Below are 16,614 nucleotides of genomic sequence, written 5' to 3' on the forward strand. Positions count from 1 at the left end.
TAGCATTTTAGATTCCTGCAGTGTAAATTCACATTTCCTTACTTATTTTTCACAGAAGTTTTGCTTCTGCAGTAGGATAAAGTACGGCGTATAAACATACTATCATTTTGAAACGTTTGAATACCTTGAGACTTAGCTATGATGTTTTGTTCAACTCACTATTGTGTTCAAATCGGCTTAGTAAAAACTTGACCGCGGCTGTGAATGTAACTGTATTGCGTGGAGGGTGGTTTGGAGAGAGTGTGCACTCAAGTGTGACTCATTATCTGCTTGTGGCTGTGCTCATTATAGCCGCGGAAAAATCCACCGGCCCGGACATGGCGGTTAGATTTGCGAGGCTTCCCTAAGTCAACACTGTTCTGTTGGCAAAAGGCCCCTAGAAGAGAAAAATAGCCATATAACGAGATGGGTATCACTGAGCTGTGGCAATTGCAAAATGTTTCTGGAAAATGTCTATTGGTTGCTAGGAAACTTCTTCATTCCTTGCCAAGGCAGAAGGAATCAATACAGTGGTGATGGCGTGTATGTATGTCTGTGACACCTGTTCGTCAACCTTTCAAAACACAATGACAAAAAACTTAAAACATGGTATGTAGATCTCCCTTAATAGCAAGTACAAGAATGCTTTTGTTTTTGTGGAGGTCAAATATTACTTAGGGTCAGCATAGGTCCAAGTCTGAAAAAAAGCCTTATAAAACACAATTCAAAATGGTAAGGTTGAATATAGACTTCATACCTGGTATGTAAATTAACCTTAACCAGTACAAGAACATATTCTTTTCAGTGGAGGTCAAAGGTCATTTGATGTCAACCGAAGTCATTCGGTCAATCTTGTAAACACATCATAATTCAAAGTTTTAAACTGGATTTAACAACTTAGTGAGTGCAAAACCCTAAATTGTTGCCTGTCAGAGATCAAAGGACATTTTGAATTCAACAGAAGGCAATGTCTGAAAAGCTTTCTAACCATCACACTCTGAAAGTAAAGCATGAATGAACATGGTACTTAATATATTTAGGTCTAAGTTAGTGCAAGATCCTGGCTGATCATTTGAAATCAATGATCTAAACTTGAAATTCTTGTGTGCAGTATTACTATTAAATGTTGTCATATCAAAGGTGTCAAGGAACCACTACGCCCATCAGCTTTCGGGTATGTAAAAAGACACTCAGGTCTGTGTTGACACCAAAACTATCCTTTCATGGGAGTAAAGTTAATCTCTGGATAAACCCAATCAGTTGACAGCATTATCTCTGTCTCTTGTCTAGTAGGGATTTACACAGTAGAACATGACCGTGTATATTTCCAGGTGACTGTTAATGGGTTGTGTTGCATGGGTTCATTAATTTGTGATGTCCCTCCTTTACCTGTCTCCTTATAACAATTCAACTCATCATTCTATATTGTTTAGAGTAATCCTTGACGACCCCTAGGCCACTGTAAACCCCCCCCCCCCGCCCCTGTGAAACTGGGTGAGTAGTTTGTTAGTGTGCTGTCCTAGAGAGTTCTCCTGGACTTGATTTTTCTGTCCATTTAAAACTATATTCTTCCCTGCTGCAAATCCATGGTATAATACAGTATGACAGAGCAAAACCTTGCTGTCCTTACTTATGCAACCCTTAACCAAAATGTTTAATACTGAGCTGCACAAGGGCACCGGAGAGCAAGAGTGCAGTGGGTATGTGGAGACATGTGTAACTGCTATAAATATAACAAATCTGTGTAGGCTTTCGGGTTTGAATAGAATCTCAAAATTGGAAATGATTTCATTCGGTTGAGGTAGATGAATCTTTCAATAGATGAATATAGATGAATCTTTCAAAAATCAGAAATCAGATTTGCAGGTGTTTTGAAGTCTGCTGGCCTGTATATATATAGTTGTATAACTCAAAGGTTTTCCTATGATATCCTATTTTTTTCTTAGACAGATTTCATTGGATGACATTGAAATCCCAAATTGGCCATATTTGTGTTTCATTTATACCTTTAATTTGTCTTGTTGGGTCTTGTTGGCTGGTTTTACAGACACAGTCCGAAAAAGAGAACTTGTTTGTTGTGTACAGTCTGCTATATCAGGAAGTACTTCGGTGTGTGTGTGTGTGTTTATGTGTGTGCATCAAGATTGCCAGACAGTGTATATATAGTACAGTGTGAGGGTAATACATATTATGACATACATTATCAATGTTGCTAATGTAGTACACTCTGTCCTTACCACTGTCATGTTGTGTATAGCAGGTCTGATTGATGCAGAGATGCCAAATGTGATACCTATGCTGTCATTTTCTGTTTGAGCATTTTCTGTGTCAAAATTACAAGTGTGTAAATGTTTTCTTTTTAGAAGTTTTGCAATTCTAAAACTTGTCTCAAGAATTTCTAGTGTTACTGGAACCTCATCAATACATGACATAGATTATCATATCTGGCCATTTTGCAGGAACAGGCAGAACAGAAAGTTACTGGATGGAAATGTTGGGATTATGCATTTAGATCAGGGATGCAATTCAAAACTCAACCCTGTAGGACTCCGTTGTGATAACATCTAATCTTTGCTCGACTAATCATTCACCATTCCATCTGTCTTTCAAAAGAAGAAGGGAAAAAATACTTTAGCCAAACATGAAAATAAATCCTTTGTTTTGCTTATAGACCTATAGACCTAGATGAAAACATGGCTTTGCATGTAGATCACCCACTCATTTGAGCCCATTGTTTATATTTTTATCCCTACTGATGAATGTTAGTTGGTGAGAGAGAGAGAGTGTGTGTGTATGTGGAGCAGATTTGTGATTCCAAACATGTCATTCAACTGACCCATGCTTTTATAGATAAAGAACTGCCATTAGGGTGTATCTTTTGTCTGACGTGCACTTGTCTTCACCACAAGTTAATTATTTGAAATGATCTCTAATCTCGTTGGAATCCAAACCTGAAGATACATCAGACAGGTCATGTCTTTGTTTTGTTTACCATTTTTGCGGTTGGCTTGTCTGATTTATTAATGTTAAGTAGTCCCTCGTTCAAATATTTGAAGGGTGCCATGCTTATAAGGAAAGAGGGAGGAGAGGGGGGGGGGGGATATGTTCCTTCTTTCAGCATTGCAAGTTACTTTTTTGTATGGAAGTAGTTTATTAGTTTACCACATGGTGACAGCTGCATGTTCAGTTAATGTATTTGTCACTTCCTTAATTTTGAGATGAGCAAAGTTCCACCATATCTGAAACATTCATGAAATTAGTCATGAGGTATTAGCAACATGAACTTTTCAACCTCCATAATTTGTGTTCATCACATGACCTTAACGGGTAACTTTCAGAACTATGCACCTTTTATATATATATGTCTGTTGTGTGACCTATGACCCTTTGAACATAAATGTCATGAGAAGTTTGCATGAACCTTCCCAGTGGCAAGTTAAGAAAAACTTCTTGAAGTGCAATGTTGTTCATAGAAGCAGGATGAAGTTACTTTGATCTTCACATGTCTGGGATACATTTACCAAAATCAATTTCTTGACCCTACTGTTTCTAAAGGTGATACTGTGGTATTAAACAACCATTTGAAAACCATTCAGTAACCATTTGGTAACCAGATTAGCACTCATCTCCCCTGAGTGTCTAGCCACTTTGGGTTTATCTCTCTTCTCCCCCTCTCCCCTTTGTTTTTGTAATCTACCCATGAAAAGATGTCATAATCATCACTTTTGGATCTGTCCAAATTGTACTTTTGTTTTTGGAGACCGAATGAGTTCAAGGATAGGTCTTTTGGATAAGGATAATTGGTGTGTCTGTTGTATATGACCCCATTAAGGCTGATTTGAAATATATAGAGTAAGGTTGCCCAAGATTTTCGTTTTATAATATTTAAATAGGGTACTGTATTATCAAACTTTTCAACAACCCACCCATTTGTTTGGGAAATCTCAGTTTTGATGAGGGCTAATCTACCTACTTAAAAGACTTGCAGTTAACTTTGGCAGTTTTTGGGAAAAGTTATGACATAGATGGTCAGTGTCAGTTGTCTATTCCAATTTACGGTAAATATTTCATGAGACATTTTTCGTGAGCAGAACAGCATATTTTGTAAACCTTCCAACAGATCTCATTTAATATGTTCATGTTTTAAGCTAAGGAGTTTTTCCATTAAACTTTATCACACTTTGTTCGCTGTGGGAAAAGCCTTGTGTCCACCGATGATTAAATCTCATATCCGTTCCAAAGACCACTGTTGTTAATTAACCAGATGTCCTAGATTTTTCATAGCATATGATTTTCTCCAGAGATACTAACGATTTTTATCAGTGTTTTCTAACGATAAACCCTTTCTGTTACACATCACTAACAGTTTGTTGTGTCGTCCATATTTGCGTCGTTGTTTCATTAATCTTTGCCATTGACATTGTACTAATGTCCTCCATGAAGTACAATGCTACATATAGTTGCTTTAGGTTACCCTACAGTGTTGTGTGTTAGAAAGACAATATTCTCTGACTACATAGACATTGTAAAAGATGGAGTATGACTCATTGCAGCATTTCATTGATATTTACAAAGCTAACAGGTAATGGCAAATCATTGAGCAGAAATATATTGGAACAGAACAGAACAAAAGAAATGTCTCACACTATTGACTCACTGCCTGGTAATGTGTGAACTATAAACAGCTGTGGTGACTGAGGTATATTAGTATTATGTACTTCCAATAACCAAATGACTTTAGGCACCAACCTTGATAAAACATTTGTCATTTTTGTACTTTTCTATGTAAATGTAGGTTTTGCTTTCTAAAAAAAGGAAAAAGAAAAATTGGGGTGTAACAATATTAAAACTAGCAATAATCCATTCTGATTTGCGATGTACCACACTGGTAGGATTTTGTGCGAGTAGCACATATTTCATAGAAAAAAAACAGGTTAAAAAAGTTCATGTTATAATTTTTGTACTTTAATTTATTTTTTGAGAATTTTTGCATGTTTCATTAATTTTATTCATTTGTTTGTTGTTGTTTTGTCTTTTGAGAAGAGAGGATTTCTGTTTGGTATCCTTTGGTTGTCACCTCTGATTTTTGCTCCATATAATAGTATTTACTATTCAGACTTTAAGGGGATGAGGGGGAGGGGGGGGGTAAGAAGGAGATGAAGGAAAGAATGGGGGCATGGGATAGCATGAGTTTGCTAGATTGTGCCAAGTGCTTGTGTACTGAAAGTATCTACAGTTGCCAACTTGTATCTATTGTAATTATTCATAAATATTCAACTTTATTTCAACCAACAATATTCAAAGAATTGACAGTAATGTGTTCATACAATAGACTTAAAACTTGATAAATAGTTTAGGGGATTACACAAGGAAGCTACTAAGAGCTTGTGGAATATATTAATATTACCCATTTTGGCCATTAAAATAATACTTTTCAGTTTTCACCATTGTTTTCCTTTGTTGAAGATATTGCAAGCTGTTGCTTTGCAACTATCTACTTTGTTCTAGTGATTTTAAACAAATTATAGTCATTAAAAACTAACCAGCATAGGCCATATCCTATGTATCCATGGCATTGTACCAATTGTTATTTATAAGTTGCACTTTAGGATCATGTTGGCAATCGTCCAAGAAGAAAGAATTACTTCCTTGCCAATTAAGAGTTGATTAGTTTTGAAAAAACAAGTTGATTCATTAATTTCAAAGGTTTGAAATCAATCATAGTTCAAAGACCTTTTATATTTCCTCATTCGCAACATCTAGCAAGATGGTAATCATGAATCCGTGTTTGAGCCTGGTTTTAAAAATCAAGCTAAAGATGCATTTATTCAATGATGGAAGACGTTATCAAATGACAGTATCCCAAGAAATGACAGAAATGCAATATAGGTGCAATACTGAGCATAACACCACATACAATACTATAAATTATTACCTGAAGTTTTCTCACAAAATGGACCAGTGAATGTAAAGTGAAAGATACCAACGTATTTTGCTTACATTAGATCTTCTGATTAGTACTAATCGAAAATGTCACGTCATGGAAAATCAGATTGTCCAAGTTTGCAATGGATGACCTCATCTCTCCTTGCTATACCCTTTTCCTTATCATTTCTACTTGAAATAGCATTGGCATTGACAAGTATTTTGTTAACTCTTTACTACATAGTATGTACAGCAAGGGGCATCTCAGTTTCCAGTCGTACAGAATGTCAGCATTATTCCAAGCCAGCCTCAACAACCACCGCCCCAAGTTAGCAGTAGCAGCATCATGGCACCTCCCCCAGCTACAGTCTCCATGCCACCACCATCCTCCTCTGTCCTGGATACCATTTCCACCATAGCCGTAACGACTATTGCGGGCGTCCCAGCTCAACAGCCTCCTGGACAACAACAACCTGCTGATGTTGTACCTGCCACTGAGGGTGGTATGAAGGTAAACACAAAAGTCAAATGATGCTTAAACTTTACAGAGCAGGGCAAATTATGAAATGGTTGATCACTTATATATATTATATATATAATATATATATAAATAATATATATATAATATATATATATAATATATATAAATATTATAAGCATTTGTCTTCATACTTCGGTTTGTAATTCACCTCAGATCTGTTTCAAAATTGCTGTATTTCTTATTTATTGTGACTGATATTGAAAGGAATTCTCTTGCTTAAAATTCCTCACTACACACCACTCCATTTGCAATACTGTTGTGTGTTTTCATAATGAAGTCTACATCTACAAGGCTTCAGTACCACTAGTTTCATCTCATAGCACCTATTTATGGTATTAGACTGTTAAAGGTTGACCTCCATATGTGATAATTCCACATGCACTTTAATTTATATTTCTTCTGTAATAAAGTGAGACTGGTAGGCCTTGTAAAAATTGATAGTCGTCATCGTCGTTGGCTCCGCTCATCTGCTCTGACAGGATGATTCAGATGGTTCAAAAGACTGCTTCATTGTGTCTGTCCAGATAAGTCGTCCTTCCTTCCTGCCCATCACTGCTGATAATAAGCATAGGACTTAATATGTATGGAAATTTCTGTGACACAGAGATGAAGCCTGCCGGGGTGATTCACCGGGAACCATACATAAATTTCAGATGTGTTAGAAGATCAGATTCGGTGGGATTTAGTGATGCCTTCGTTTCAGGAGTACGAGGGCTGCTCTCCGATTTGTCTTCTCACGCGGTGATGCATCGATGTTCCCTCAGCAATTTGTCATCTTTTTTTGGTTTTCCTTCCCAGTCGTATTGAACATATACTTTGATGAGCAAATTCTCAAAAATGTCGCACTATATCGTGATTATTGTGTGTAGAAAACCTAGAAATATACCTACAACTTCTATTAATGTGTACAGCGAGTCACAAGGAAGTTCTTTGATGTTTTTTCAAAAGTATTTGCAACGTGTATCATTGTTGAGATATGGCTATGAAAACAAAATGCCAACAAAATTATGGTTATAACAACACAGCACAAAGGTTGATACAGCAGAAAGAAATAATGAGACAGCCCTTATTGGAGATGTTTGTTAGGATTTGTGGAATTTCACAACAGGTATATGTTGTAAGGCTCATAGTTATATCGTCAAAGAAAAACATTACCCATAAATCTTCAAAAATAATTGTTCTTTAGAAACAAGGCACCATGCAGGTAATAATTATAGTAATAGAACTTTCTGAAGGCTCTGAGTTTGAGCTCTTACAAAGTACTATAGTTCCTGTGTACAAAAACACTGTAATACATCTTTGCACCTGTCTAGCACTTTGACCATATGGCATAGCATTTTGTGATGTATGTTACTGAATAAATTATTCACTGCTATGACTTGTGGATTTTATGTATCTTTGGGGGGAGGGGGGGGGAGTGTTGCTGTTAGGAGCAATTATCTTAAACTATGGGACATTCTAAAATAGCATATTAAACAATTATTATGGAAACAAAATGGACATTTATCAGAAGGGAAATGACTGTTGTTCATAGAGCAACGAGCAGGGTTCATATAGTACTATATTATATGTTAATACAACGAACACCTTCACATAGTACTACAGAAGATACTCACAAACCTCTATGGGGTTTGCAGTGGAACATAAACCTTTCAGGCAAATGTTTGAGCACTGCCAAATGTAGCGATGTTACAACAGATGTACCATACCTAACGAGTGTCAGCTCACTGTGTCTGAAAGATTCATCATAATAGAAACAGTTATTAACACTTTAATGAAGCCATTCTATACTTTTGCACAGTACTGTATGTGTAGCAATGGCAAGGCTGATTCAACATGAAGGATAATGTGCAGTCTCTGTTAATGGAGATTACATGATAATTACCAGCAGCTGGGCTTTATGCATAACAGACACTCGGGTGATGATAAAGTAAAGTAGGTAAGAAGACTAGTGTAAAGTAGACTGGACCGGGGAAAAGTAGACTGGACCGGGGGAAAGTAGACTGAACCGGGGAATAGTAGACTAATGTGTGTTTTATCTGAATCAACTGTGTTCACAATCGATTTTCTCTGTTGCTTTTAGTTAATATTAGTTTCAACACAAGATTGAATTCTGTAACAATGCAGTTCATTAGTTTGAGAAGTCGAGTTTTGATTTCAATTAATAAGGAAGAAGTTGACCATTTATGGAAATTTCTTGGATAGTTGCATTTTACTTGTTATTGATAATAGTTTTAAGAAATTGTCTGAGTGACATGGAATGAAACTAGTTGTAAAAGTAGACAGAAAACAAAAGTATGAAAGAATTAGGGAATGCATTTCCTTGTATTCCCAAGCTCTTAATATAATATGTATGTTTGAAGTTGTGACAATATCTCCCACTGAGCACATAAACATTTGAAGTCTGGCTAGTTAACCTTAAGTGGCGGTACCTTTCCAATTATTTAACCATTACTTGAAAACAAATCCCAACAATCCAAACATAGTAGTAATCTGGAATACTTCACTTCCATCTGTGTGTATTACAACCTAAATGCCTCAATGTGTCCCATTTGTAGAAATGATGACAACTCTTAAAAATCAATTGAAACTGTACATAGTTTCTTTTTATGTATTGGAAAGTTTATCTAAAGTATACAGTTGGCATGTATAGTATGACATATTTCCTCCCCCAGAAGATAGATGAGTTTGGTTCTTGTCTAGATCTGTGAAAGCTGACACTTTTGTTTTGGTGACATATTCTTCCTTCAAAGATACAGTCCCTAGCAGTTGCCAGAAGCAAAATCAATAAAACTTTGCCAAATTTGTCGGTGCCATGTATATAACCTATTGTACCATTCAGTTTGTGGCTGCTGAATCAGCAATCAGATTTAAAGTATTCATGCTTTTTGATTTACTGGATGAAATATGATGACTGAACTATTCAGAGATATTGCTCTTTGCCTCATCCCTTGTTGTTGTTTCTCTTTGGGTGTGTGTGTCCCCCCCCCCGCCTTTCAACTTGTTCTGTGCTGTCCATCAGTAATGATATTATTACTGATGTCTTGACAGTGGCATGCACCCTCAAGGCAGATAAAACAAAGAAGGTTGGGTTAAAGATGAAATGACAAGTAGTTAAATTTATAGCAGAATTTTGCCTCGATTATTATTTTTTTTTTTTCAATTTCTTTTTACAAAATGGGATACTAAAAGTGAATGTGCCATGCAGTCCATTGTCTCTATAAATAAATTTTATCAAAATCAAATAGAAGAACAAGTTGGAAAATGTGATTAGTATGAATATGTAAAGATGTGTGAATGCTTGCAAGCATTTGACAAGTGTTGTGTTGATATTGAAAATATTTCTCCTCTATCAAAGTATCCATTTTTGTCCAACTGTAAGATGTCAACTTTTTACCGTTTACTGCTATTTACTCGAGAGAACAGTGTTTTTAATGTCTATAATCGTTCTATCCTCCGTTTATTCATACAGGACAACCAGCAAGCGGCAAAAGCTTCCCCAGGCCTTGAGAGGAAGGAAACCATGACAGACACATCTCTTGTTGGATATGATAGGTAAGGGATTTAAGGCTATGACATTGGTGTTGAATGTCTTGTTAGGACTGTTCTCATGAATTCAAGTCAAGCAGCACGTCATGGTGTAAGGCTAATGAGGTGCTTTTGTTGGTGAATTACATTTAATGTTATACATCCTTTACATCTTCCTCTGAATCACATAATCTCAGCGGTTATTGAAGCAAAGGAGCCATTTTCTTGTATTGAGAGTAAACCAAGTTATATCTTGGTTTATAGCCCACTTGTTTATGTTAATGATGTCTTTAGGCAGAAGTTTATTCTTGATATGTTGTTATTTTCCAAGAGTGAAAAAAAAATTTTTTTTTTTTGAGTTCGAGTAATGCTGCTATAACTATTTCTATTCTCAAGATAATCACATTTAGAATATGTTCCTTTGAATGCTCCTTTAAGGCCAAAGCGATGATGATATTAACTGGTCAGTGCAGGTTTTAATGTTAATCCATTGTGTTATAAATTCTAATAACTCAAACCAAAACAATTTATTTTGTAACTTCATGTTAACAACAGAACACCTGTCAAAGACATTCAACACCACATGTGTTACACATCGTTTTGCAACTTCAGTTGATCAACCTCAGTTGTTTCAACAGTCATTTGTGTTATAGAAACACAATCTGGACCAACAGCAGTGGTCTGCAGTGTATCAATATTTAACTTTGTCCTTAAATGTCATCCCTTAAATTAGCCGTATTATATTCAATATTATATTCAATACATTCAATTATAGGAACTCAAATTATATTGTTTCTCATATTCGAGGACTGAAGTGTTACTGTGATGATGTCATGTATTTAAATCATCTCACCACTATGTGCATTATCACTTCATTGTATTAAAATACAATAAAGTGAGTGGCGAGATACCGGTAAGCGAGAGTTTTAACCTGTTAACACCAAGGCCATTTATCTACAGTTTTTTCAGTGGACTACTCGGTAAACGTCAATGCCCCTTATGTACTCGAAGCTTTGATCAATAAGTGTTTTGCATGGTATGCCCCCATGGTGACCATTCTGCAAACACTGCACCCATTTCCTCTCTGTCCCACGGGAGTCTTCTCGATGCGGTAGTCAGGATTTCAAACCTGTCTTTCGTTAGCAAAACTGCATCTGTCTATCTGTAAACAGCTCTACAGACAGCACACTCCCAGGTGACAAGAGCAGCGACAAGGAGAAGAAAAGGAAAAGAACGGCAAAGAAGAAGTCTGAACGTCCGCCCAAGCTATCCATAATATCCGTCGACGAACAGGACATCGTCGAGTGCTCTTTTGAGACAGTCAAGGGAGACAGAGTGACTTTCAAATTCAGTTATGAAGATGATCTGCCGCATGATATCTTGGAAAAATTTGTAAGCTCCTTGACTTAGTTTTAATGCCTCCTGCGTATGTAGCCCTCAGCTTGAATAATGCAGTAGGTTTGACATAAAGTTGTGTAGTATAAAATAACATATTTTAATGTTATTTATGTTTAACAAGGTCAAATCCTCAAGGGTTTCAGTTTTCCAAGCATTCCCCCCTCCTCTGCTCCTCAACACTTTTGGACAAGTTATCTTGCAGAAGTTTCCATGAGTGTTTGCTGTACACTTGTGAAAATGTCAGTTTCATGTGGTGCAGTGCAAATAGGGACTGTGTAGTTTGTAGTATTTTTATATAAATATACTGTGTATATGTTTTATGCAATTGGAGTTGTACAGTGTGTCACTAGTTAGTATTGTTAGTATATTTCTGTTGCTTGTGAACTTTTGTATCTGTTTTGTGCTGAAGTTGGGAGGGATTAAATAGAACTCTCCTCTCTTGGAGCCCATTTGTAATCAAAAAGAGGAGATTTTACCAAGTATATAATAGACTCTGAAGTGTGCACACTTGTGTTTCAGTCTGTCTGATATTAAAGTTGTATGAAAATAATGGGTAGATTAAAAAAGACAAATGGAAAAAAAAAATATATATATATATATATATGACTAATAAATTAACACTGGTTTTGAATAATTTAATGTTCCATGCACACTTTGATATATTTTGGATTCCAGTAGAAATTCAGTTTGATAAATGTGGTCGAGAGTGGTATCGACAAAGAGTGATCAGACTGCAGTGGAATTAACTTATAAAAGATTGAAATATACATACATGATAGTTATTATGATGAAAAATGTTTTGTATCTGGCCAAAGTTAATTTTATGAGTGAAAGGTTTAGAGGTTCATTTAATAGTTAAAAATAAAGTGTGGCAAGTAATAACTGTATATTTTTCTTTCTTCTTCAATTGTTAAACGCATATAGATGGAGAGTGGTCATATCCCACCACAGTTCCGCGAACACTTTTTAGATCAACTCGTTAAAACCTTTGAGAGTGCTAAGCATTGGCAGCCACCTGTCAAATCACTGAAGGGGAACCAAGATGGCACTTCTAACACCGCAGAGGTGACCAGTAGTGATGCCAAGTCCGTCTCTTCACCCGAGCAAGAGAAAGAAGAAAAGGTCAGTTTTTGTTTCTTGAGAAGTATTTTACTGATATGGGGAAGGGTAAAGGTAACTTTGTGATTTGTTCTACTGCAAAGTTAGAGTCGCACACATAATTGTATGATACCCCAAAGAGAGTTCTGTCAGTGTTCAACATTGCCCTTTTACTGATTGCAATCCAAAAACGTTTTACCCCGAAAAATTTTCAAAAACTTTTGATTTGTTTGCAACTGTTAGGATGTTGTAAATCTCTGCTACCTTACTGTGATGGGGGGGGGGGTGTACAGGGATGAGTGAGGATGTTGTATGATCTTCATTAATCATCTTTGAAGATAAGTTGCCCAATGTGTGTAACCCATTGTTTGCGCATTGTAACTTTGATGGTGATAGTTATCTTTGAACTCCATAAAGTATGTTTTTCTCCTATTACAGGATCAAAATGCTGTGAAGGAGACAAATACACCTACAGCTGGACTGGAGTCCCCTCCAGAGGCACCAATCTCACCTAGAGAGGATAATGCTCAACCAATAGAAAGGCTTGAGAAGGTAGTGAGCCCCCAGAATGTGACTCCGACTACAACTGCAGCAGTGACTGGTAGCCACACTGCGGGGCCGATACTTACACAGACGTCTGCGGCAGCTCCTGTAACATCAGTGGAGTTAACGAGAGCTATGCAATCACCTGTAAATCTGGAAGAACAACCCAAGATACCTGTAGTTGCTGCTGCCTCTGATCCAGCTAGTGGTGTGGTAGCTCCCCAACCAGTCTACCCTACAACTAATATACAAGCTGCCACAACTAAAACTGCTCAACCTACTGTAGCCAGGCAATTGTCTGGTGGACAAGCTACAGATGTACCTGTCCAGACAGATAATGCACCTGTTTCAAATACCACAGATGTGCCAGACACTCAGCCCAGTCTAGAAGGTAACACACAACCTGTAGTCGTCACGTCTGCCACAGGTCAACCAACCACATATGTGAAGCACGCTACTCAACAGAATGTCGTGCTGCCTACACAGGACCCCTCGCACCCTTCGTCCGTACCCATTTCTCAGCCTATCACAGCTAAGCAGCAGCTCTTAGCTGGTCAGCAAGCAGCTGCTAATCAGCAGCAGGGATTACAGTCCCAGCAAGGTGTGGCCCAGCAAAACAAAGTGAAGCATGTCCATTCTCGTCAAGCTTTAGCCGATCTCGATCAGAAGCTGTCTAAACTCCACAATAAGAAGCAGCCACAGCAGCAAAAGTCAGCATTCAGTCAGCCTCCTGTACAGAATCCCGCTGCTCCTGTGCAACAGTTTCTGCAGCAAACGCAGCCACCTCTTCCCGGTGGAATGATGGGTGCCAATGTTCAACAACCCATGGCTGGCCAAGCAGGCCAGCCTGTCTATGGCCTTCCTGTGGCCAAGCAGCAGATGCAGCTGTATTATCTTCAACAGCAGACAGGTATACCTATGGGAGCATTTTTTCAGCTTCCCCCAGGTGTGGATCCCATGGCATTTTATGGCCAACAACAGATGTATCCACAGCATCATCAACAACAACAGCAAGTGAAAGCTTTCAACCAAGGGTACATGCTGCCTCAACAGCAACAAGGTATGCAACAGGCTGCTGGTATGATGCCACAATCAGGTATGCAGCAACAACAACAACAACAAGGTGTGCCTCAACAGGCATCTGGTATGCCACAACAGGCTTCTGGTATGCCACAACAAATGGGCATGCATCAACAGCAGAATCAACCCCAACCAGTGGGATTGCACCAACCAGCTGCCGTCCCTTTGCAGCAAAATGCTGCTCCCCAAGTAAAGCAGAGCGACCCGCAGATACCAAATCAAGGTGTTGAAATAGCAGAAACAAATACTGGAGAGACAGAAGTGATAGAAGTGAAAGACTCTCCCAGCCATCAAGCGTCAAAACCTTCAGCGGGAGGACAAAAGGAGGACACACCACCACTGAAGCTGTACATCCCTCCTGCTGAGGGCAAACAAGAGAGTCAGGATTCCACCGGCCCATCAAGATTTACCGTCCAGAAGGTCCAAGAAGATCAATCACCAAAGGACCTAGAAACAGCAGCAGCAGTAGTAGGCTCTGAAGTAGCAGATAAAATGTCTTCCAGTAGTTTAAATGTAAAAACACCCGAGAAGGAGCAAAAGATTGGACGTTTCCAGGTGAGCAAACAGGTGGAACCGGTAAGAAAAATGTCAGACGGTGAAGCAGGGAAACCCAAACATGAGGCTGAAGTGGTTAAGATGGAGCCGGGTGAGGTAGAAGAAGAGACTGCAAAAGTTGCCAAAGGTCGGTTTCAGGTGTCCAAAGTAGAAGAAAAGCCAGAGGAAGTCAAGAGGAAGGACAGCTTACCAGAAAGGCCTCAGCCATCGGCATATGCCGATCCAGAGTTACCAAGAGAAGAGATAGTGGACATTGGTGCTTCTTCCCAGCAACAACAACAAAGCCAAGGTTTATTCACTGATGGTAAATTTAGTGTTCAAGGGAGTGATAGAGGAACTCCAGATAGTTTGACATCAGAGGGTAGCTCGATACCTGCACCTGTAGGAGAAGGAAACGAAAACGTCTATATGGTTCCTCGACCAGACAGTGCCCAGAGTGTCAAAAGTACCACATCGCAGGCATCTCTACCAGGAGGTGGTATGCACAACCCGCCCGTCTTAGAGCGCACCAACTCCTCGCCCAATTCTAATGTGAGTTCAAAGCCTCTCTAGTACCTACAGTTGTTTCACATGTAAGGTTCAGTTTATCTATTGACACATTATAGTAAGGAACGTAAATGGTAAGAAATGTTTTGTGTGTTAATAATATCGTTGAATCAAAGTTTGCCCTCAGTGGTGAGTGCTCATATTTCAAGTAGTTTTATTGAGCCATTCTGTCAATTACTGACAATTGATCAAACTACGACATCCTAGATTTGTCACCAAATGAGAATAAAGTGAGTATAGATTGCATTGGTTCTGACAATTTGTAGCACAGACACATTTTTATATTAATGTTAATCACATTATATTCAGAGCATGTAGGATTTTTTGGTTTTGAGGGGAGGGAGGTGGGGGAGGGAAGGATCATTATTCCAAAGAACTTATTTTTTAACAAATTGGCGATGTTAATGGAATGTAGTATCTGATTTAAGTTCAAGATTTATCAAATTCATTGCCAAAAATAAAATTGCTTCACAAGTCATGCCACGGTTGAATAGGATCCCCCCCCCCCCCCATTATAACTAACATTCTTCAGAATGTCAAAGGGACAAACAGTAATTTAAGGTACAACCTTGCAGTTGAACATACATCTGAAGTGAAAATTGGCTTGTATACTAACGGCCTGCATTATTATCGGAATTTAGTTTCAAAAATGGATTTTGTTTCTTAAATATCAACACAAAAAGCTGCTTGAAAGTAGAAAGCCATTTCTGCATGCTCTGCTAGTTGACTAAAGATACCTTCTGAAATTAAGATAATTGCTACCTAAAATTTAAAATAGGTAAGAACAGGAACTAACCACTATTTTTTGTATGATTATTTTCAGTCAAACCATGTTTGCTTGTCAGGTTTTAAATAAAGTTATTAGTTCCTTACAAGTTGATGTCCCAAGCTCTTCAAATGTTACAGTTGATTTTGGTTTGATTGGCATATATATGTTGTTTCTCTTGAAAATTTTAGTTGGCTGCAACTTTGATGCCAACCCAGGACAAGGTGAAAGAACTTGAAGAACTTCGTCAAAGGTTTGTAACGGAATTGCTGTTTTAACCTTAAGTGTTCCTCGTCGGGAATTTCTTTTAAAGATTTTACAAACTGAAAGACGAATCACTCATTATGTGGCACATAAAACAACCATTTCATTTATATGCATTGTATTTAGTGAACAATGCATAAAATAATAATTTATAAGAAAATTTTAAGGAACAAAGTTCCCCTTTCAGTCCATTAGTCTAAACCCTTCTAACAATGGATTTAAGCAATGGCTTAAAAATTAATATCGCCCATCAAGAGAAGAAAAAAAAAAAAAAAGAGAGGAAAATCTGCAGGTCTGTCTACATCTTTGTAGTTCTGAATCTCTCCAAGTTTAGAAATGAGATGAAGGTTTACTGGTCTCTTGTTTAAAATAGTTTTAAAAATCTAAAATA

At 37.8% G+C, this 16,614-nt stretch overlaps 1 protein-coding gene across 4 annotated transcripts in view; it reads left to right on the forward strand.

Annotated features, from left to right (window-relative positions):
• Positions 1-16,614, forward strand: part of LOC139960993 (uncharacterized) — a 91,323-nt gene that overhangs the window by 69,827 nt on the left and 4,882 nt on the right. For all 4 annotated transcript variants that reach the window (XM_071959754.1, XM_071959753.1, XM_071959752.1 and 1 more), the window contains 6 exons: positions 6,149-6,415; positions 9,918-10,000; positions 11,146-11,365; positions 12,296-12,493; positions 12,908-15,178; positions 16,151-16,212. In XM_071959754.1, coding sequence (XP_071815855.1) covers positions 6,149-6,415; positions 9,918-10,000; positions 11,146-11,365; positions 12,296-12,493; positions 12,908-15,178; positions 16,151-16,212 — 3,101 coding nt within the window. The remainder of the gene's footprint in view (positions 1-6,148; positions 6,416-9,917; positions 10,001-11,145; positions 11,366-12,295; positions 12,494-12,907; positions 15,179-16,150; positions 16,213-16,614) is intronic.

Source organism: Apostichopus japonicus, chromosome 20 (assembly GCF_037975245.1).
Source record: "Apostichopus japonicus isolate 1M-3 chromosome 20, ASM3797524v1, whole genome shotgun sequence".
Classification (NCBI taxonomy): domain Eukaryota; kingdom Metazoa; phylum Echinodermata; class Holothuroidea; order Aspidochirotida; family Stichopodidae; genus Apostichopus; species Apostichopus japonicus.